At 42.1% G+C, this 23,403-nt stretch overlaps 1 protein-coding gene across 1 annotated transcript; it reads right to left on the bottom strand.

Moving 5' to 3' along the window:
• Window positions 1-13,733: 13,733 nt before the first annotated feature.
• LOC112245281 (muscarinic acetylcholine receptor M2-like) lies at window positions 13,734-22,669 on the bottom strand. Its single transcript, XM_024413301.2, has 4 exons — window positions 22,525-22,669; window positions 17,290-17,529; window positions 15,379-16,356; window positions 13,734-14,669 (listed from the first exon to the last, which is right to left on the bottom strand). The coding sequence occupies exons 2-4, from the start codon at window positions 17,461-17,463 to the stop codon at window positions 14,340-14,342; spliced, it is 1,482 nt and encodes a 493-aa protein (XP_024269069.1). The 5' UTR covers window positions 17,464-17,529; window positions 22,525-22,669; the 3' UTR covers window positions 13,734-14,339.
• Between the last annotated feature and the right edge of the window lie 734 nt (window positions 22,670-23,403).

Genomic DNA, 23,403 nt, shown 5'->3' with positions numbered 1-23,403 from the left:
ACTATGCATGTTGTTAACCAATACTGTTAACCAAAACCAGCTACTGTTTATAGGCCTCCTGGGTACAGGCCTACAGTGTTCCTCACTGAGTTCCCTGAATTCCTATCGGACCTTGTAGTCATGACAGACACTATTCAAATTGTTGGTGACTTTAATATTCACAAGGAAAAGTCCACAGACCCATCATCGACTCAGTGGGTTTTGTCCAACATGTCTCCGGACCTACTCACTGCCACAGTCATACTCTGGACCTAGTTTTGTCCCGTGGAATAAATATTGTGAATATTAATGTTTTTCCTCATAATCCTGGACTATCGGACCACCAATTTAATACGTTTACAATGGCAACAAATAATCTGCTCAGACCCCAACCAAGGATCATCCAAAGCCGTGCTATAAATTCACAGACAACCCAAAGATTCTTAGATGCTCTTCCAGACTCCCTCCACCTACCCAAGGAAGTTGGAGTACAAAAATCGGGTTAAACACCGAACTGAGGAACTAAATGTAACCTTGCTTAATACCCTAGATGCAGTCACAACCCAAAAAACAAAAAACATTTGTCAAATGAAACTATCTCCCTGGTATACAGAAAATACGCTTGCCCTGAAGCAAGCTTCCAGAAAATTGGAACGCAGGGGAGAGACTCAAGTTTTTAATCCAATATCTCTTGACACATTCATGATAATAATAATGGCCTCTAAACAATCATGCTGAAAACTGGACCCTATTCCAACTAAACTACTGAAAGAGCTGCTTCCTGTGCTTGGCGCTCCTATGTTGAACATAATAAGCAGCTCCCTATCCACCTGATGTGTACCAAACTCACTAAAAATGGCAATAATAAAGCCTCTCTTGAAAAAGCCAAACCTTGACCCAGAAAATATAAAAAACTATTGGCCTGTATCGAATCTTCCATTCCTTTTAAAAATATATTTTTGAATCTGTTGCGCAGCAACTCACTGCCTTCCTGAAGACAAACAATGAATCTGAAATGCTTCAGTCTGGTTTTAGACCCCATCATAGGACTGAGACTGCACTCGTAAATTACCTTTTAATGGCGTCAGACCAAGGCTTTGCATCTGTCCTCTTGCTCCTAGACCTTAGTGCTGCTTTTGACACCATCGATCATGACATACTTTTGGGGAGATTGGAAACCTAAATTGGTCTATACGGACAAGTTCTGGCCTGGTTTAGACCTTATCTGTTGGAAATATATCCGTTTGTCTCTGTGGATGGTTTGTCCTCTGACATCAACTGTAAGTTTTGGTGTTCCTCAAGGTTCCGTTTTAGGACCAATATTGTTTTCACGATATATTTTACTTCTTGGTGACGTCATTCGGAAACATAATGTTAACTTTCACTACTATGTGGGCAATACACAGCTGTACATTTCGATGAAACATGGTGAAGCCCCAAAATTGCCCTCCCTGGAATCCTATGTTTCAGACATAAGGAATTGGATGGCGGCAAATGTTTTACTTTTAAACTCGGACAAAACATAGATGCTAGTTCTAGGTCCCAAGAAACAAAGAGATCTTCCTGTGACATCGGGTGGTGAAGGTGTCCTGGAGTGCAGGTAGTTTGCCCCCGTGGATGCGTGGGGCAGACCGCAGCAGACTTCTGGAGAGCCCTGCGGTTGCGGACGGTACAATTGCCGTACCAGACGGTGATACAGCCCGACAGGATGCTCTCGATTGTGTATCTGTAAAAGTTTGTGAGGGTTTTAGGGGCCAAGCCAAATTTATTCAGCCTCCTGAGGTTAAAGAGGTGCTGTTGCACCTTTTTCACCACACTGTCTGTGTGGGTGGAACATTTCAGATCGTCAGTGATGTGTACGCCGAGGAACTTGAAGATTTCCACCTTCTCCATGGCGGTCCCGTCGATGTGGATAGGGGTGTACTCCCTCTGCTGTTTCCTGAAGTCCACAATCAGTTTGTTTTGTTGACGTTGAGTGAAAGGTTATTTTCCTGGCAGCACTCTCCCAGTGCCCTCACCTCCTCCCTGTAGGCTGTCTCGTCATTGTTGGTAATCAGGCCTACTACTGTTGTGTTGTCTGCAAACTTGATGATTGAGTTGGAGGTGTGCATTGCCACACAGTCATGAGTGAACAGGGAGTACAGGAGGGGGCTGGGCACGCACCCTCGTGGGGCCCCAGTGTTGAGGCTTAGCGAAGTGGAAGTGTTGTTTCCTACCTTCACCACCTGGGGGGCGGCCCGTCAGGAAGTCCAGGACCCAGTGGCACAGGGCGGGGTTCTGACCCAGGGCCCCGAGCTTAATGATGAGCTTGGAGGGTACTATGGTGTTGAATGTTGAATATAGTCAATGAACAGCATTCTTACATAGGTATTCCTCTTGTCCACTTGGGATAGGGCAGTGTGCAGTGAGATGGCGATTGCATCGTCTTTGGATCTATTGGGGCAGTATGAAAAAACCATGTGACCTGATTAGTAAAACTCTGGTCCCACCAAAGGCCATATTAAACCTAAATACAACAGATTAATCACGTCATACCGTACAGCCTAAGGTCAGGAGTTTTGATTAGGTCCTGGCTAGGTTACCAGATCCATGCATAACACCACGCACCTCCAGGAGCCAGGGTTTGAGCTTGGCATCCAGCAGGATGTTAAAGTCCAGGATCTCTGGAGCTGTGCCCTAGCTGGCTTGGGAAGCCTGTGCTGTATTTCTGCCTCAGGGTCGGGTGGGCCGTGATCAGGTTCTTAATGACCACATCTTCCCCGTCTGAAAAAGAGTGCCACCATATCGTGGCCTCCAATATAGGTGCAGGTTTCGATTATAGGTGCAACTGTCCCAGAATCCCAGTAAGAGGACTGATAATGACCAGTTGGAGACATGGATACAATTCACACTGTATTGCCACAACAAAAAGATGGGTACACACACACAGCAAACAAGAAGAGGAGAATAGTAGTAGGGTAAGTGTCCATGACATAAACTGACCAGGTGAAAGATATGATCCCTTGTTGACATCACTTAAATCGACTTCAATCAGTGTAGATGAAGGGGAGGAGACAGGTTAAAGAAGGTTTGAGCCTTGAGACAATTGAGACATTGATTGTGTGTGCGTGCCATTTTGAGGGTGAATAGGCAAGACAAAAGATTTAAGTGCCTTTGAACAGGGTATGGTAGTAGGTGTCAGGTACACCGGTTTGAGTGTGTCAAGAACTGCAATGCTGCTGTGTTTTTCACGCTCACGCTCGTGTGTGTCAAGAATGGTCCACCAACCAACTTGACACAACTGTGGGAAGAATTGGAGTTAACATGGGTCAGCATCCCTCTGGAACGCTTTCGACACCTTGTAGAGTCCATGCCCTCAAATAATTGAGGCTTTTATGAGGGCAAAAGGGGGTGCAACTCAATAGTAGGAAGGTGTTCCTAATGTTTTGTACACTCAATGTATATTCCTATTTCCTACACATCAACTACCTTCACTGCAGGTACAGTAATCACATCACACTCAACTGACTGCCCAATCAGCAGGGCAGTTCATATGGATGAGCAGGTAGCCATGCCTTGCATGTCTTGGAATGGTTACCTTGGAGATGTAGTTCTGGCAGATGATGTGCTCCTCAGGGTTGATATCCCGGGGCTGATGGTTGATGTGATTCCCTTTGCCATGGCAACCATTTTCGAGTTTGCGGATAAAGGTCTTTTGCTTCCACACTCTTACAGTAACCTTGAAATTCAATGTACCTGCAATGCAAGGGATGTTGTGTGGTTTCAAATTATTACATTTTATAGCTTTGGTATTTAAGGCTTTAGTTCCTTCATAATATTTTCTTCAACCCTTGCACCCACAGTGTTGTGAACTTTGGTGCCTTTGGAAAATGTGTGTGTGTTTGCATGTGCGATTTACACAGTAGGCCAACATGCAGCTGTTCCACAGTCTCCCATGGTGAGCTTTTACCCTGCAAGAGGGCACCAGGTTTTGGGGAAGATGTTCTACTCTTTAGGGACGAGTCGAAGCATCCTGTTCATATTCCTAGCCAGTAGATCCTTCCTGCAGATCTCATTCATCCCTGGGCAAAACTGGGACTCAGGTGTAGATGTAACATAGTAAATGTAAATCCGAGACACTTCATTCGTATGATATGTTACGTTTCATATGGTATGTACATATATTAATTTGTGGATGTCCATCATCCATTTTGTATATGTTACAAATTACAATTCGTATGATATGTTACGAATTGTAATTTGTACATGTTATAAATTGCAATTCGTTTGAAATGTTACATTCCAATTTGTTGTGGCTAATGTTAGTTAGGTAGCTAATGTGAATGTGAGCTAGGTGGCTAATGCGAATGTTAGCTAGGTGGCTAACGTTTGCTTTTTTAACCTTTATTTAACTAGGCAAGTCAATTGAGAACAAATTCTTGTTTACAATGATGGCCTACCAAGAAGCAAAGGGCCTTCTGCAGGGACGGGGGTTGGGATAAAAAATGTAAAAAGTTAGACAAAACATACATCCCAACAAGAGAGACACCACAACACTACATAAAGAGGTACCTAAAGACAACAACATAGCATGGCAGCAACACATGACAACACAGCATTGTAGCAAAACAACATGACAACAACACGGTAGCAACACGACATGGCAGCAGCACGACAGGGGCTAAGCTAGGGGATAGGGTTAGGGGTTAAGGTTAAAGTTAACGTTAGGAGTTAGGTTAGGGTTAGGGGAAGGGTTAGCTAATTAGCTATGTAGTAGCTCAAAAGTAGTAAGTAATTGCAAAATGTAACTAATCAATTCTTAATTCTAAGTATGAAAGAATAAAAATAAACATTTTAATGAACTGAATAAGAAATGTGTGAAAATGTATTGTTGCGTTTTTAGCATTATAAATTATCTTACCACACTTATACTTGCAGATTATGAGGTGAATTGCAAGTGGTCTGAAAATTGAAATAAACTGGTAAAGGGGCATTTGTGAATACTGTATCTTTCAGATGAATTAGTATATAGACAATCAATCACATTTATTCATAAATCCCTTTTTACATCAGCAGATGTCACAACGTGATTTTACAGAAACCCAGCCTAAAACCCCAAAAAGCAAGCAATGCAGATGTAGAAAGGCAGGAACCTAAGAAGAAACCTAGAGAGGAATCTGGATCTGAGGGGTGCCAGGATCTGAGGGGTGGCAGGTCCTCCTCTGGCTGTGCCGGGTGGAGATTATAAGAGTACATGGCCATTAAGGCCAGATTGTTCTTCAAGATATTCAAACATTCATAGATGACTAGCAGGGTCAAATAATAATTACAGTGGTTGTAGAGTGTGCAACAGGTCAGTACCTCAGGAGTAAATGTCAGTTGCATAGCCAAGCATTCAGAGGTTGAGAAAGCAGGAGCGAGAGAGTCAAAAACAGCAGGTCGGAACAAGGTAGCGTGTCCAGTGAGCAGGTCATGGTTTCATAGCCACAGGCAGAACAGTTAAAACTGGAGCAGCAGCATGACTAGGTGGACTGGGGACAGCCAGGACTCAGGTCCTCTGGGAGGTTAGAGAGGGAGAGAGAGAGAGAATTAGAGGGAGCATACTTAAATTCACACAGGACCAGTGACGACTCGTCATTCAGGGCAGTTGGGGCAAAATAAAATATATATTTATTCATCCTTTTTTATTATTATTTTTTGTCTGTTTTGCATGTTATTTTGGCATTAATACGTGTCACATATAAGTTTGCAAACAATTTAAAATAAAAAAAATTATTGACTTAATAAAGCCGCATATGAACATGATCTCTTTTTTGCTTTCTTGAGTAAGGCAGTTCCAGAATGCAGGTGTTTCAGGCTAGCTCAGTGCTTTCTTTGGTGGTGTGGCAGCCTGTTGAAAATTCCTTAGCGTAGGGGTTGGTAATGTTCTCCAGTTGCGCCGTGATTGGCTCAGTGTTCTGTCACTCATGGGGACACTACGTCACCGCAAAATCTAAGGGTAGAGCTAAACAATTCAAGCCCCTTGGGTGCTGCCATAAAGTTACAATAGAGTGCCCATCCAAGAGGGCTCAAGGCCATTGGCCACAGATAAAATGACATCAAATCACATAATATCAACCACAGCTTTGATTGGACTAATCATGTAAACGTCATACTTCAAAATCTTAGCTAGCAAGCTAGCAGTCATCATCATGAATAAAGTCGACAATTTACTGGCAAATCCTTTTCAATCCTTGTCATATGAAGAGAAATTATAACAAGAAATTATAGCCATTGGACATAAACATTATACAACAAGTTGGAAATCGCAAATCCTTCAGAATCCAGAGTCAATCGGAAACCAAAAACGTATTTTCCACAACTTCCAAGGAACCAAAATGTGCAAGCTTGGAAACCAGATACAGTATTTTGGGAACTTGACTTGCATATTCCAATAAACATTCCAGTTGAGCACAAATTAAGTAGGCCTACATTAACAATCACGCTGATTTTCTTCAGGTAGCATGTTTAAAAGTTCCTCAAATTTGCAGGAATAAATGTTATAGTTGGGTTTTTCAAAACTGAAAAATTTGATTCTGATCCTCCGTATAGGGATTTGGATCTGGTAATCCAATCTGCCCTTTAGTCAGGATCAAATGTCTTTATTGCATTTTTCAAAGGTGATTAGGATAGTTTTCATGCTGAAAATCGGGATTATCTTGGTCCTACTGGAAGGGTGGATTTAGAAAGGCGAATGAAAGAATGTATAAAAAATGTATATACCTTGTCACCTTAGTTACATTGAAATGTCTTGTTTGTAATGTACTTGAAAGCAAAGGTTCATTATGTTAAATTGACAGCAATATAGGTATATGGTCAGTTGCTATATTGAGAAGTGTCAAATAAAGGTTTGTACTTACATATTATTTTTACCTTTATTCATGTAGTTTACTCTTCTCTGTTTCCTTATGACAGAGTAGAAGTAGTACCATAACCTGTCTAGTAGATAGCAAGGTGTAAGCCTGTTCAAAGCCCTGAAAATCCAGATTTTGTGATCTTGATGTTGTGGTATCTGGATCAGAATGATCCTTTCTGACATCTTTAAAACAGCCAGATCGATCTGATCCTGGATTGCAAAAACGAGGTTTACAGAATCCGGATCATTCTGATCCAGATGTGAAGTTCCTAAAAACTGGGCCCAGAGCACAGATTCGATTCTGATTTGGATGGTGCCAGTGGGAGCCAGGATCGGCCTGTGGAAAGGACCGGTTGAGCCTGGGAATAAATCAACTGTGCCCGAATTCCAAAGGGCTCACGTTGGCCACCATCATTATTCTACAGGGTTCACCTGTGAATCTATTTTCATTGGGGTCCCCAGCTTGATGAATGGCTGTAGGTTTAGGTTTGATTTGCTTTATAGTCCTACTCATCTCAAACAGGATTTCTTCTGAAGTTGAACGGCTTGGCATCAAAGTCTTGTTTAGTGCTGAATATTTTTTTCACGGTTTTCTTTTCTCTCACTCTCTTGGTATTCATTAGAGCAACATACCGACACAGGTAAGAGTCTGTGTCTACAAGTTCATGCAAGGTGATGTCAGAACAACCCTCTGTGCATCCTGTCAGTCCAACCAGCTTTTAAAGTTGTGTCAAACTTTGACTGTGTGGCTGTTATGTCAAACATCAGCCTGTAAACCTAATAATAATGGTTATGGACAAAATAGGCTATATTGGTACTGGCTACATTCACAACATGACACTGATATTCTCTTCTAGCTTGCATATGACATTAAAGTCAGGTTTGTTTTTGGTAGAAAAATCAGCATATCCCCTGCCATACCGTCCACAATGCACACACACACTACCGTGTCTGGTGCAAAACGGCATCCAAGTGCCACTATGTTGCTGTGTCCCATCAATTGAACCTCTAGAGGGCACTCACACCTCAGCAATTCATGCAATAGGAGCTTTGAGTTAGGAGTTAAGACATAGTTAAGACATACACCACTGTAGCTCCCACAACTCATTACTTATCCTGACACCCACAGTACCAGTACATAAATGAAAACACCACACACATAGTGTGTGTGGATGTGTTTGTGTGTGTTTGGAGGGCTGTGTGGGGGTTTGGAGGGCTGATGTCCCACATACAGTACGACAGTCCATTCGTTATGAAACACTCTTGGTGTTTAAAAACACAGGACTAAATTTGGCTAAGTGAATGGGTCTCAACTACTGTTGTTGATGTTGCTGTGATTTATAGCACTACTGAAGACAGGGGAATTATAACATTACGCCCTGTGTCTGATAACAGCTGTGACTAATCTAGGTGATAAATGCACAAATTCCTCTCTCAATAGCTGTTTTCTGGTGGAAATGAACAAGCTATCCGAGCTGGAAAATATGAACATATGAACCACCCCACGAACTACATCACTGTGTCATTTCCCAGTAACATCCAGTTTCACGGTGGTGAAAATTGTTGGTTGATGTGTCACCATGTTGAATAGTGCTCTAAACCATTGTCTGTGATAAAGAAAGGACATTCAGTTTGACATATAATGTTGTATTTATACCCAATTCAAAATACCTGTTGTGGTTAAATGTATGGAGTATGAATAAGCAGAACATGAGGAGGGGAGGGTAGAGGATCGGTAATGGGGAGAAAAGGGAGTTATATCACAATAGTTCAAGTTGTACAGTTACAGGGTTGGATAACAGATGTGGTTTAGCATGTTTCTTTATCGGTATATACAGTATACTCCTCTCCTCCCATAAGCACAGAAAGATACAGAGCCTTCAGAAAGTATTCATATCCCTTCCACATTTTGTTGTGTTACAACCTGAATATATATGTTTTTTCTCACCTGTCTACACACAATACCTCATAATGACAAAGTGAAAACATGTTTTAGAAATGTTTGCACATTTATAAATACAGAAATATCTTAATTTACATAAGTAATCACACCCCTGAGTCAATACATGTTAGAATCACCTTTGGCAGCGATTACAGCTATGAGTCTTTCTGGGTAAATGTCTAAGAGCTTTGCACAACTGCGTTGCACAATATTTGCACAATGTTCTTAAAAAAATTCTTCAAGCTCTGTCAAGTTGGTTGTTGATCATTGCTAGACAGACATTTTCAAGTCTTGCTGTAGATTTTCAAGCCGATTTAAGTCAAAACTGTAACTAGGCCACTTAGGAACATTCAATGCAGTCTTAGTAAGCAACTCCCGTGTATATTTGGCCTTGTGTTTTAGGTTATTGTCCTGCAGAAAGTTGCATTTTTTTCCCAGTGTCTGTTGGAAAGCAGAATGAACCAAGTTTCCTCTATTATTTTTCCTGTGCTTAGCTCTATTTTGTTTATTTTTATCCCACCAAAAAATGACCTAGTCCTTGCTGATGACAAAAATACGAATAACAAGATGCAGCCACGACCATGCTTTAAAGTATGAAGAGTGGTACTCAGTGATGTGGCGTGTTGAATTTTCCCAAAACAGGACAAAACATTTTTTTTTTAGGCAGTTTTACTTTAGTGCCTTATTGCAAACAGGATGTGTGTTTTGGAATATTTGTATTCTGTACAGGCTTCCTTATTTTCATTCTATCCTATCACAGCCATTAAACTCTGTAACTGTTTTAAAGTCACCATTGGCCTCATGGTGAAATCCCTGATCGGTTTACGTCATCTCCGGCAATTGAATTTGGAAGGACTCCTGTATCTTTGTAGTGACTGGGTGTATTGATACACCATCCAAAGTGTAATTATTACCATCACCATGCTCAAAGGGATATTCAATGTCTGCTTATTTTATTTTTTACCCGTCTACCAATAGGTGCCCTTCTTTGCGAGGCATTGAAACCTCCCTGGTCTTTGTGGTTGAATCTGTTTGTGAAATTCACTTGTGTAGGGTACAGAGATGAGATAGTCATAATACAAAACATGTTAAATACTATTACTGCACACAGAGTGAGTCCATGCAACTTTTTATGTGACTTGTTAAGCACATTTTTATTTAGGCTTGTCTTAATAAATCGGTTGAATACTAACTGACAAAATTAATTTGTATTAATTTGTAAACATTTCTAAAAACAAAGTCCACTTTGACATTATGGGGTATTGTGTGTAGGAAAGGAAAGGTCTGTGAATACTTTCTGAAGGCCCTGTACATGTGCAGAAGCACGATGTGTGCAGACTCACTCACTGATACACAACATGACCAGAAGTATGTGGACATCTGCTCTTCGAACATCTCATTGACATATCATGGGCATTAATATGTAGTTGCCTCCACTACTCTGGGAAGACTTTCCACTAGATGTTGGATCATTCCTGCAGGGACCGTCTTCCATTCAGCCACAAGAGCATTAGTGAGGTCCACACTGATCTCGACAAACCATTTCTATATGGACCTCGCTTTGTGCACAGGATGTTGTCAAGCTGAAACAGGAAGAGAGCCTTCCCCAAACTATTGCCACAAAGTTGGAAGCACAGAATCATCTAGAATGTCATTGTATGCTGTAGCGTTAATATTTCCATTCACTGGAACTATGGGGCCTAGCCTGAGACGTGAAAAACAGCACCAGACCACGATTCCTCCTCCACCAAACTTTACAATCGGCACTATACATTTGGGGAGGTAGCGTTCTCTTGGCATCCGCCAAAACCAAATTTGTCCGTCGGAGTGCCAGATGGTGAAGCGTGATTCATCACTCCAGCCGACACTTGGCATTGCGCATGGTGATCTTAGGCTTGTGTGTGGCTGCTGGGCCATGGAAACCCATTTCATGAAGCTCCCGACGAACAGTTTTTGTGCTGACGTTGCTTCCAGAGGCAGTTTGGAACTCGGTAGTGAGTTTTGCAACCAAGGACAGATGATTTTGACGCGCTTCAGCACTCGGCGGTCCCATCTGAGCCGTTGTTGCTCCTAGACAATTCCACTTCACAATAACAGCACTTACAGTTGACCGGGGCAGCTCTAGCAGGGCAGAGGTTTGACAAACTGACTTGTTGGAAAGGTGGCATCCTATGACGGTGCTACGTTGAAAGTCACTGAGCTCTTCAGTAAAGCCATTCTACTGCCAATGTTTGTCTATGGAGATTGCATGGCTGTGTCCTAGATTTTGTATACCTGTCAGCAATGGGTGTTGCTGAAATAGCCGAATCCACTAATTTAAAGGGTTGTCGACGTACTTTTGTATATACAGTGTAGTTGCATACAGTACCCGTCATAAGTTTGGACACGCCTACTCATTCCAGGTTTTTTTAAAAATGTTATCCTATTTTCTACATTGTAGAATAATAAAGATATAAAAACTATGAAATAACACATATGGAATCATGTGGTAACCAGAAAAGTGTTAAACAAATCAAAATATATTTTATATTAGAGATTCTTCAAAGTAGCCACCCTTTCCCTTGATGACAGCTTTGCACACTCTTGGCATTATCTCAATCAGGTTCAAAAGGCCTGGGATGCATTTCAATTAATAGGTGTGCCTTTGTAAAGGTAATTTGTGGAATTTCTTTCCTTCCTAATATGCTTGAGCCAATTAGTGTTGTGACAAGGTAGAGTGGGTATACAGAAAATAGCCCTATTTGGTAAAAGACCAAGTCCATATTATGGCAAGAACAGCTCAAATAAGCAGAGAAACAACAGTCCATCATTACTTTTAAGACATGGTCAGTCAATCCAGAAAATTTTAAGAACTAAAAGTTTCTTCAAGTGCAGTCACAAAAACCATCAAGCCCTATGATGAAACTGGCTCTCATGAGGACCGCCACAGGAAAGGAAGACCCAGAGTTACCTCTGCTGCATAGGATAAGTTCATTAGAATGAACCTCAGATTGCAGCCCAAATAAATGCCTCACAAGTAACAGACACATCTCAACATCAACTGTTCAGAGGAGACTGCGTGAATCAGGCCTTCATTGTCGAAATGCTGCAAGGAAACCACTACTAAAGGACACCAATAAGAAGAAGAGACTTTCTTGAGCCAAAAAACATGCGCAATGGACATTAGACCGGTGGAAATCTGTCTTTAGGTCTGATGAGTCCAAATTTGCGATTTTTGGTTCCAACCGCCGTGTCTTTGTGAAACGCAGAGTAGGTGAATGGATGATCTCCGCATGTGTGGTTCCCACCATGAAGCATGGAGGAGGATGTGTGATGGTGTGGGGGTGATTTGCTGGTGACACTGTCAGGGATTTATTTAGAATTTCAAGGCACACAACCAGCATGGCTACCACAGCATTCTGCAGCAATACGCCATCCCATCTGGTTTGCGCCTAGTGGGACTATGATTTGTTTTTCAACAGGACAATGACCCCAAACACACCTCCAGGCTGTGTAATGGCTATTTGACCAAGAAGGAGAGACCTGACCTCCATAATCACCCGACCTCAACCCAAATGAGATAGTTTGGGATGAGTCGGACCGCAGAGTGAAGGAAAAGCAGCCAACAAGTGCTCCTTCAAGACTGTTGGAAAAGCATTCCAGGTGAAGCTAGTTGAGCGAATGCCAAGAGTGTGCATTGCTGTCATCAAGGGAAAGGGTGGCTACTTTGAAGAATCTCTAATATAAAATGTTGAACACTTATTTGGTTACTACATGATTCCATGTGTAATTTCATAGTTGTTATGTCTTCACGATTATTCTACAATGTAGAAAATAGTAAAAAATAAAATCCTTGAATGAGTAGGTGTGTCCAAACTTTTGACTGGTACTGTATATTTACAGGTGTATTCGTAGTCTTATGTTTCTCTGAATCTGTTGGTTTTGGCTGTGCAGGAAATTCTCAGTCTTCTTCCTCTCTTCTCTCTCTTCCTTCTTCTTCTCCTGGATATATATCAACAGTACTAGTGTTTTTATGTTCTTTCTCAGAATACTTACACATCTTTTTTGAACAATCTAAACCTCATTTATACTTACAGTTGGAGTCGGAAGTTTACATACACTTAGGTTGGAGTCATTAAAACCTGTTTTTCAACTCCACAAATTTTCACTCCACAAATTTCTTGTTAACAAACTATAGTTTTGGCAAGTCGGTTAGGACATCTACTTTGTGCGTGACACACGTCATTTTTCCTACAATTGTTTACAGACAGATTATTTCACTTATAATTCACTGTATCACAAATCCGGTGGGTCAGAAGTTTACATACACTAAGTTGACTGTGCCTTTAAACAGCTTGGAAAATTCCAGAAAATTTCATGGCTTTAGAAGCTTCTGATAGGCTAATTGAAATAATTTGAGTCAATTGGAGCTGTACCTGTGGATGTATTTAAAGGCCTACCTTCAAACTCAGTGGCTCTTTGCTTGATATCATGGGAAAATCAAAAGAAATCAGCCAAGACCTCAGAAAAACAATTGTAGACCTCCACACGTCTGGTTCATCCTTGGGAGCAATTTCCAAACGCCCGAAGGTACCTCGTTTATCTGTACAAACAATAGTACGCAATTATAAACACCATGGGAACACGTAGCCATCATACCACTCAGGAAGAAGACGCATTCTGTCTCCTAGGAGGAATGGGCCATAATCCACCCAATTTATTGTGGGAAGCTTGTGGAAGGCTACCTGAAAAGTTTGATCCAAGTTAAAAGACAATGCTACCAAATACTAAATGTGTGTATGTAAACTTCTGACCCACTGGGAATGTGATGAAAGAAATAAAAGCTGAAATAAATCATTCTCTCAACAATTATTCTGACATTTCACATTCTTAAAATAAAGTGGTGATCCTAACTGACCTAAAATGGGGACTTTTTACAAGGATTAAATGTCAGGAATTGTGAAAACTGAGTTTAAATGTCTTTGGCTAAGGTGTATGTAAACTTCTGACTTCAACTGTACATAGGGGAACATCTATAACCATATGTCATAGTATATCAACAAACAAACCTGAAGTGTCTGAACAGTGCAGAAAGAGCTCTGAGCAAACCTCTGCCACTGCACCTGTTTATCAAACAAGCACTGGACAACAAGCAATCACAAGACTTCAGACAGAATCACCCAGACATACCCGATATATCCAAATTCATACCATAGAGTAGACATGTCACATACCCAAAACATAACATAGACGGCCATTATGTAAACCGAGTTTAGCCACCATGTTGAAACCAAACGTTTCATGAGAATTGCAGTCTAATTTGGAACCTACTCATATAAAACCACAACCAACATAGATAGATACACATCTGAGCTGCATTTCATTCTAAGAAGTTGTCTCCCCTCTCCTTCTGCTCTGGTTCAGCCTCTGCACAGATCAAAGATGACTGGGTAGGTCTAAACAATAGCTTCACCTGCTTTCACCTATCCAGTCCTATCAGATCTGTGAGTATCTGAGTGAATCAAGACAGCAGCTTCGCAGCATTGACCCCTGACCCCCTGGTCCTCATGACCTCATCGTGCGTATGTTCCTGTACTGGCAGAGCAGCAGCTGTCTGAAGGTGTTCTTGAAGGTGGTGTTGCACAGGGCGTAGCAGGCCGGGTTGACGGTGCTGTTGATGTAGCACAGCCAGTAGCCAATGGTCCACAGCGAGTTGGGGATGCAGCTGGAGCAGAAGGTGTTGATGAGCACCATCACATTGTAAGGTGTCCACGTGGCCACGAACGCCACCAGAATGGCCATGATGGTGCGCGTCACCTTCTTCTCCCGGGACGGAGGGCCCTTTTTCTTCTTCGTCTTCCTCTTGGGGCTCTGCTTGGAGTTCCTCATTGTCACCTGGAGACAGAAAAGTGATAGATTTTTTATCAGTATGAATGCATTTTTTTTCATGATTCTACATTCTCCCCTACCATGTAAAATATCTTGTGCTTTTTGATTATGGTTATAAGTATACACTTAGTACACAAAACATTCGGAACACATACCTAATATTGAGTTAGGTTGAGGACTACAAGGTATCGAAAGGGTTCCACAGAGATGCTGGCCCATGTTGACTAATGCTTCCCACAGTTGTATCAAGTTGGCTGGATGTCCTTTGGGTGGTGGACCATTCTTGATACACAAGAGAAACTGTTGAGCGTGAAAAACCCAGTAGCGGTGTAGTTCTTGACACAAACCAGTGCACCTGGCACCTACTTCCATAACCCTTTCAAATGCACTTCAATCTTCAGTCTTGCCCATTCACCTTCTGAATGGCACACATACACAATCCATGTCTCAATTGTCTCAAGGCTTAAAAATCCCTCTTTAACCTGTCTCTTCACTTTCATCTACACTAATTGAAGTGGATTTAACAAGTGACATAAATAAGGGACCATAGCTTTCACCTGGATTCACCTGGTCAGTCTATGTCATGGAAACAGCTGGTGTTCTTAATGTTTTGTATACTCAGTGTATATATCTTTTCACTTTACACATACTTCATATTATTATTTAATGGAAGTTGCTGTCTATTCTGTTGTGCATTATATATATATATCAACACCTTTAACAGCGTCCGTGTCACCAGGCTGTGTTTCTCTGTTGCAGGGGTGGAATCTGTGTTGCTGTGCGTGGCTTTGTATGTCTCTCCCTCAGGCCAGGAGTTGCTTCTGATACAGGAGAGTTTGGGCCCACAGCCTTTGGCCTGGTTCTGATAGCAACACCGCGTCTGGCTGGATTTGGCCTCACCGTTTGACCCCTTCTGTGATAGGCCAGGCTCTTTCTTTTGATTGGATGATGAGGCAAGGTTGCTGACTGTTGTGGTAGAGCTATCTCTGTCTGGCCCTTCCCCTCTGCAGGGCTCCCTGTCATTCTGCTGCTGGACCCCCTCCCCGACCTTCTCTCCATCCCCACCCTCCTCCTCCTCCTCCTCCCCAGTCACAGTGCAGTCATTGGGCTGGGCCCTGCACCCATCCTCCTGGCTCTGCGATGGGCCTTCTCCCAGGCTATTCCCTGAAGGTTTCCTGCTGTTCCTCCGTACCCGGCTGCGACTGGCCTTGGATATGCGCCAGTAGAGACTGATCATGATGGCCACAGGCAGGTAGAAGGCCGCGATGGCCGTGCCAAACGTCACCGTTGCGTTGGAGAAGAACTGGATGTAGCACTCGCCAGGCGGCACCGTCCGCCCACCCGCGAAGAACTGCCAGAACAAGATGGCAGGAGCCCATAGTACGAATGACAGCACCCAGGCCGCCGCAATCATCATCCCCGCCATCATGGTGCTGCGGCGCACCGGGTAGCTGAGAGGCTTGGTGATGCAGAAGTAGCGGTCAAAGCTAATGATGAGGAGGTTCATAACTGAGGCGTTGCTGACCACGTAATCAATGGACAACCACAGGTCGCACACGACCGGGCCTAAGGGCCAGTGTCCAATCACAATGTAGACAGTGTAGAGGTTCATGGAGCACAGGCCAATAATGAGGTCAGCACAGGCTAGGCTGAACAGGAAATAGTTGTTGACAGTCTGGAGGTTCCTATTGACCTTTATGGAGAGCATACAGGAGAATATTAGAAAAGACAATGATATGTGTAGAACCAGGAGTAACTCCTGACCCTGACCCTGACCCCCTATTTATGCTGCAGTAGTTTATGTGTCGGGGGGCTGGGGTCAGTTTGTTATATCTGGAGTACTTCTCCTGTCCTATTCGGTGTCCTGTGTGAATCTAAGTGTGCGTTCTCTAATTCTCTCTTTCTCTCTTTCTTTCTCTCTCTCGGAGGACCTGAGCCCTAGGACCTGAGCTCCAGGACTACCTGACATAATGACTCCTTGCTGTCCCCAGTCCACCTGGCCATGCTGCTGTTCCAGTTTCAACTGACCTGAGCCCTAGGACCATGCCCCAGGACTACCTGACATGATGACTCCTTGCTGTCCCCAGTCCACCTGGCCATGCTGCTGCTCTAGTTTCAACTTCCACCTGACTGTGCTGCTGCTCCAGTTTCAACTGTTCTGCCTTATTATTATTCGACCATGCTGGTCATTTATGAACCTTTGAACATCTTGGCCATGTTCTGTTATAATCTCCACCCGGCACAGCCAGAAGAGGACTGGCCACCCCACATAGCCTGGTTCCTCTCTAGGTTTCTTCCTAGGTTTTGGCCTTTCTAGGGAGTTTTTCCTAGCCACCGTGCTTCTACACCTGCATTGCTTGCTGTTTGGGGTTTTAGGCTGGGTTTCTGTACAGCACTTTGAGATATCAGCTGATGTACGAAGGGCTATATAAATAAATTTGATTTGATTTGATTTAACAATGTGCAATGCATTTTGCCAATATCTTTCAATCACAACACTAAAGAATAACAGGTCTCCAGTATTTTACATGCACTGAATATTGGCTATCCAATATGTGACCTTTTCAACTGTATCCTAAGAATATGATTAATTTAAAAAACTAAGTGATGGATCTTTAATCCAAACCTTTATGGAGAGCATAACCAGGATGTTGCCAATGATGGTGACGAGGCTGAGTGACCCGGCCACCAGGATGATGAGTACGATCTCTACCGTCTTATAGGGACTCCCAGAGAAGAGACTGCTGCTTTCATTGTCTGAGCTGAGGTTGGAGTAGTTGGTGAGGTTGAGCGTCTCCATCTTGTCTGGTCTTGGTTATCCTTTTCAAGTATGCTTTGGGGCCAATCTCAGAACTATAAGATACACCTGGTAATGACAAAGATTACATACGCTTTTGACAAGACATTCTCCATTAAGCCTTCTTTTTAGTCCAGGATAAGGCTTAATTTGTGTCCAGGAAACCAGCCCATAGTGTATTAAGTCTAAGCATGAGTGCATCTCTTTTAGGGTGTGTGTTTGTGTGTGTGTGTGTGTGTGTGTAAGCATTTTCTCTGTACTCCTCACAATCAACTACCTGATGATGTTGTACTTGGTTCCTTTGTGATTTCCGACACCAGCTTCCTGACTGGTAGAGGAGAGAGCAGGTGTGTGTTCCTTTACCCAGGTGTGAAACAAAATGGCAGGTGAGCAAATAAAGGCCCTTTCCCGTAGCTGCAGGGTTTAGAAAATCCACACAGTAGTGTCCTATATCTCAAAATGAATATGCAGTATCACCCCTGGATATTTTAGGACAGGTCCAATTCTCAGATCCAATTTACAAAGGATTATTGGTGAGCAGCAATGACCTGACTCCTAATATTTATCCACCTGCTGCTGTGTTTGTAGAAAGTAGATTTGACCTGACTGTTAACTGCTGAACACTCCATACTAAATTAAAAGTAAATAGTTCACCTAATAATTACCTAAATTTCAAAATTAAATGTTTGTTTCCTTATCCTGTAAGCCTTTGGATAAGGAGGGACAGCAATCCTTTCTATGGTTTTGATTACCTGACTGCTGTCTACTAATGCTATCAGTTCTGTCCAAAACCCAATGCAAGTCAATATCTCCCAAACAATTGTTTTAACTTGTTTTTTAATTTGTTTTTGTTTTGTTGATGAAACGTGTAGTACATATTCTGCTGTTCTATCGCATCTGCAGTGAGGTCAGAGGGAGGAAGCAGTGTGGTGGTTTGCAGTAACCTCTTTGTTGTTGTAGTATCCCAAACGGACGTGGCACTTTCACCAAATAAGGATTCGATCTTAAAGTAACGTCATTGAGCTACACAGTCAATTCCAGTCACATTGGGATGATTTTGAAATATTGAAACCATTTTTTTGAATTTGGCCTTATTTGTACTGTATTTGGCTCATCTATGCTATGCGTTTGAATGCACTTTAACTGTATGGTTTCCTGGACAAGGCTCCCCTCCTGGCTCTTTGATGACCTGAAAGTACTCACTGGGATAGGAAGTGATCCGACAGGTCGAGTTAGAACACATTATTAGGTCACCCTAACCTCTAAAACAGCTCATTTACATGTTCTGGTTTACCTGGAAACATACACGTTGACAGCTAATCTGATTATAAGAGCCAAGTTAATAATGTCAAGTTGTTCCCCTAATTCTATAGGCTTGTAGAAGTACAAGCAAGTAGCCTAGTGGTTAGAGCATTGGGTCTGTAACTGAAAAGTTGCAGGTTTGAATACCTGAGCCAACAAGGTAAAAACTTGTTGATATGCCCTTGAGCAAGGCACTTAACCCTAATTTGCTCCAGGGGTGCTTTACTACTATGGCTAACCCCGTAATCTTGAATCTGCACTGGCCAATAGCTAGCTACTGTCACAACAAGAGACTACATTCATGCTGCCACTGTGGGCTAACTGTGAGGGGCAGATGTACAGATAGATAGAGGTCTATCAGCAAGCGCCTGTCTCCATGTCACGACAGCACAGATCCTATCAGGCTAAAGATGAGTAACTGACTGTGGGAATAGGGAGGGATGCTGTCCACTTTGAGAGAGTGATGTTGGTGCAGTTGTTCATCTTCCTTGCTGTCTTCTATACTTTCTACACTTTGTGAGACCCTAATCGCTCTCTGATCCTGTCTTGGCTCATCTCTAGCTCATCTCTGCACCAACCCAGCCCTCTTCTGTCTGACAGTAACAAAGCAGATAGCTCGATTTACAGGTATAGCAATTCCTTATGACACAAAACAAACAACACCATAACTACATTTAGCAAATGGAAGAACACCACTGTAATAGCTGCTAAGGAACGACGGTAAGAACAACAGCACAAACATTACTCAGACAGCGATGTGATTACCTGATCTATTCGGATCCGGAAATCAATGGAAAGACACTCAGGAGAGACTTTTCAAGGATCCTTGCATGCCACTGAAGCAGCCCCATAAGCAACTCCATTAGACTATGTGATAAGATTGTACCTAATAGAGGCTTCCTTCCTGCTTTTAACATCAGCTCAAATATCATTACTGTATGAGTACCCCCATCTGTTATCCCTCAGATACCCCATTTGATTCAATTATGAAACAGTGCTGTGCTGCACTTACAGGGTCATAACCATAGAAATACAGTATAGTTATAACACTCAAAAGATCAGGAAGAGAGCCTGCTCTGCTCTATTGATCTGTTTGCGTTTGAGGTGAAAGTAAGACAAACATGTTTCATATTCTTTCATATTCTTATTATTCTGACAAACATATTTGCTCATGAATTATTCATGAAGCCCCCTCCCACTCATATGCACGTACAGTAGGTGGCCCTATGGAGAACCTCATATACAGACCTGGCATTAAATGTTACAATCGAACATTATGAATCAATCAGTGACCTGCTCGGAGTCATTGTGTTTTGCTTCAGGCATTAAGGGTTAATGCGGGGAGACCAAACAGCCGTTACACAACTGTCCAATTAGCTGCCTGAGTGGCAAACACATTTATTTATGAATCTACAATGAGGATAAGGGTCAGACCAATGATGTGTCTGAACATTATGCAATAATAATGTACATATGTATGTCTATGGGTCAGACAGAGCTCCTCTTCCCTCCCTCATACCACGTGCACATGTAGCCCCTCACACCCAGACCCTCTGATTCAAACATAACAGGATGATAACAGGACAGCTCCTACTAATTGTTATGGATGGAATCTGGAGAGAAAAAAACAAAGCAGTTCCTTGACAGGCCCACTAGCTTATCTAGCGTAATCTGATTCAACAGCTGCTTGCCCCCAACAGCTGGTTCCGGTAATGTGCTAGTTTGACTGGCTGTCTGGCTGAGTTGGTTTTCAGGGAATAATTCTCTTCTCACTGGGACTCTGAGAAGGGCACCACATGCTGCTGCTACATTCTGTCTCACCATGTTACAGAGAACGAATCTGGGGCACTGGAACACAACTTGGAACATGTCTTGGAACGTGTGTGTCCGTGTGTGTGATCTTTCTCTTTTAGACCCTCTTGTGTTCAGTCCACTCAAAGCAAGTTACTCTGTTTTTCCATTGAGGGCCTGGATCACCTTTCTTCTCTCTGCACAGTTCATCGCAAATAAACAACCTGACAGTATACGAGGCCAATAAAATTGCCACCACTTGTTGTAACAATTTCTGGGAAGTCTGTGCTACACTGGGAGAGGTGGGAAATTTTACATCACTGTGTGCTCTGCATTGACGTAGGAGTGTAACAGAGTGTGGAAAAAACACACGCCACTCTGTATCACAGAGCCAAGCAGGAGAGACAGAAACAACCTGCTAACACCAGATTCTACCAAACAACACACCCTGAGAACAGAGGGGAGGAGGAGAGGAGAGGAGAAAGAGGAGGAGAAAACTATGGTACAGAGGAGAGGAGAAAGGGATGATCGCTGTACACACACAGGCAGAAAGACGGAGTCGGTCTATCTGAGCCAGGGCACCCTGGGGAGGAATATGAGATTTAATAGGAGAAGATTAGGAAACATAATCAGATCTACCATGTACAATTCCCAGGGAGGAGTCCGGCAGCAATCTAATTTAGCTGTTTAACACACACACAGTACAGCATGGGAGATTCCTGGTGAGAAACAATATAATTGTTCTGGCCTCACTTGACACTCTATCATTAAATCATGATATTAAAGGGTAATGGTACAGGACAAGAGTGAAGGGTTAGTCAAGGTTATATGAAGACTCGCGCCTCAGGGATATCGTGTGGAAGTCACAATGATAAGACCTGGGCGGAAAAAAGTTGTATTTTGTAGTTTATTTGAAAATACCAACTTTTCAAATACTGAGGTAGTGAAACAGTGTTTCAACTAAAAGGCAACTTTTTTCTTTGATATTCAAATACAGGTCTCAGAAAAACAAATAATATTTTTAAGTATTTTGAATATCTCACAGAAAACCAAATAGTACTGAAGGTATTTGAATATATGCAAGTGACATTTAAAAAAACAAAAATATATTTATTTGATGGCTGCCAAATACTTGATGAAGAACCAAAAACTACAACAGTTCATTGAATTAGTCTAAATATTTGATCATAAGCACATAGTTTGGAAAACCCTTAGATATACATCTTAATATAGCCTATAGCCTACAATGAAATACATTAGGGTCATGGAATCACCTCAACATTAGAGTAGACCACTTAGGCAGCTTCAAAATTACTAACAAATATATATTCATGAGTGAGACATCAGGAAATACAGTAACACTTGACATCTAGTTCTTACACGTGTTGTAACTTTGGGATTATGACAATATCACATTGTTGTTACATAAGATGTTGGAAATGGCTTTATAATTGCATAACAATGGAGTTATTACATAAGTGATATAAGGAACAGTCACTATTATTCCTCTTGCAAAAACGTTCAGCTCATTGCTATCCAATTAAAATGCAATTACCAAAGTATTATGTAACAACATGCTAATATGATGTTTCTCCAATAGTACAGTTTTATTACACAAACACAAGAACAGTCATGTTCAAAGGGTCTATGCTCTGTTGAAACACTGTAAGCGCCAAAGTTGGCACAAATCCATAATGTACAAGTTTCTTTTTCCGACGGAAACATTGTGTTTGTACAGTAATTTTATTTCTGAGAACAGTCTCACTTCATTCAAGAAACGTAGCTACAAAACTCCACCCAAAATTGTACATGCACCCAACTTTTAAAATTATCTGTGCGTTTTTATTCTAACCCTAACCCTAACCCTAACCACTTACAAACCAAACGCAGTTCGCGTAAATAATATCATATTTGATAGGATATGTTAAAGTTTGAACAGTCTCGCTGTGACAATGGTTGTCCCGGACTTACCTTCGACCAGTTGAGTCAGGTGGTGGATGGATTCAGTTGTTATGCCCATATCACTGTAACCGTCCAGAAAATATAGCTTCAACAACCTGGAGAAATGTAATGGCAGATGTCGACATACTTCTCAGGCTGAAGGACAAAGGGCGACTTTGCGTGTTCGCCAGTAGTCATATGTGCGAGAGCGAGAGAGAGAGGGAGAGAGGGGGGGGGGCTCGTGAATGAATCAAGACGCTGCACCATAAAATGAAATTGTATTTCGACAAGTTTATGAAGTTGAGGAAACATTGTCAACACTAAACATTCAAGTGTTAGTTATTTTCCTTTGCAATAAGGAAGTAAAGTCTATTCCAGAACGCATTATTTGTGGTGCGTGCAAAATGTTGTTTAAGAACCATGGACAGTGCTCGCACGTGGTGCCAATATAAAGGCTGTGGGTAAACAACTTTGCATGCTTCACTGCATTAGCCATGACTTAATTTAAGGATAATATGACAAACAGAAAGCCTGCCAGTGCTTGAGAATCCAAGCATGTGTGTTTACTGTGGAGTATTTATTCACAGGCATTCAAACACAGCAAGATTGTCGCCGCAGGTAGCCTAGGGCTTAGAGCCTTTTGGCCGGTAACCGAAAAGTTGCTAGATCGAATCCCCGAGCTGACAAGGTAAAGGTCTGTTGTTCTGCCCCTGAACAAGGCAGTTAACCCACTGTTCCTTGGCCGTCATTGTAAATAAGACTTTGTTCATAACTAGCTTGCCTATTTAAAAATATATATGTGAAGTTAGTTCCATTCCGTGTCACGGCTTCTATACACATAACAGCCCTGATTTTTTAATAATTATTAAACATTCATTAATTAATTAAAGTGCCCGCTTTTTAACTTGA

Source organism: Oncorhynchus tshawytscha, linkage group LG06 (assembly GCF_018296145.1).
Source record: "Oncorhynchus tshawytscha isolate Ot180627B linkage group LG06, Otsh_v2.0, whole genome shotgun sequence".
Taxonomy (NCBI): domain Eukaryota; kingdom Metazoa; phylum Chordata; class Actinopteri; order Salmoniformes; family Salmonidae; genus Oncorhynchus; species Oncorhynchus tshawytscha.
Note: the sequence above shows the minus strand (reverse complement) of the source record. Positions and strands in the feature narration are given on the sequence as shown.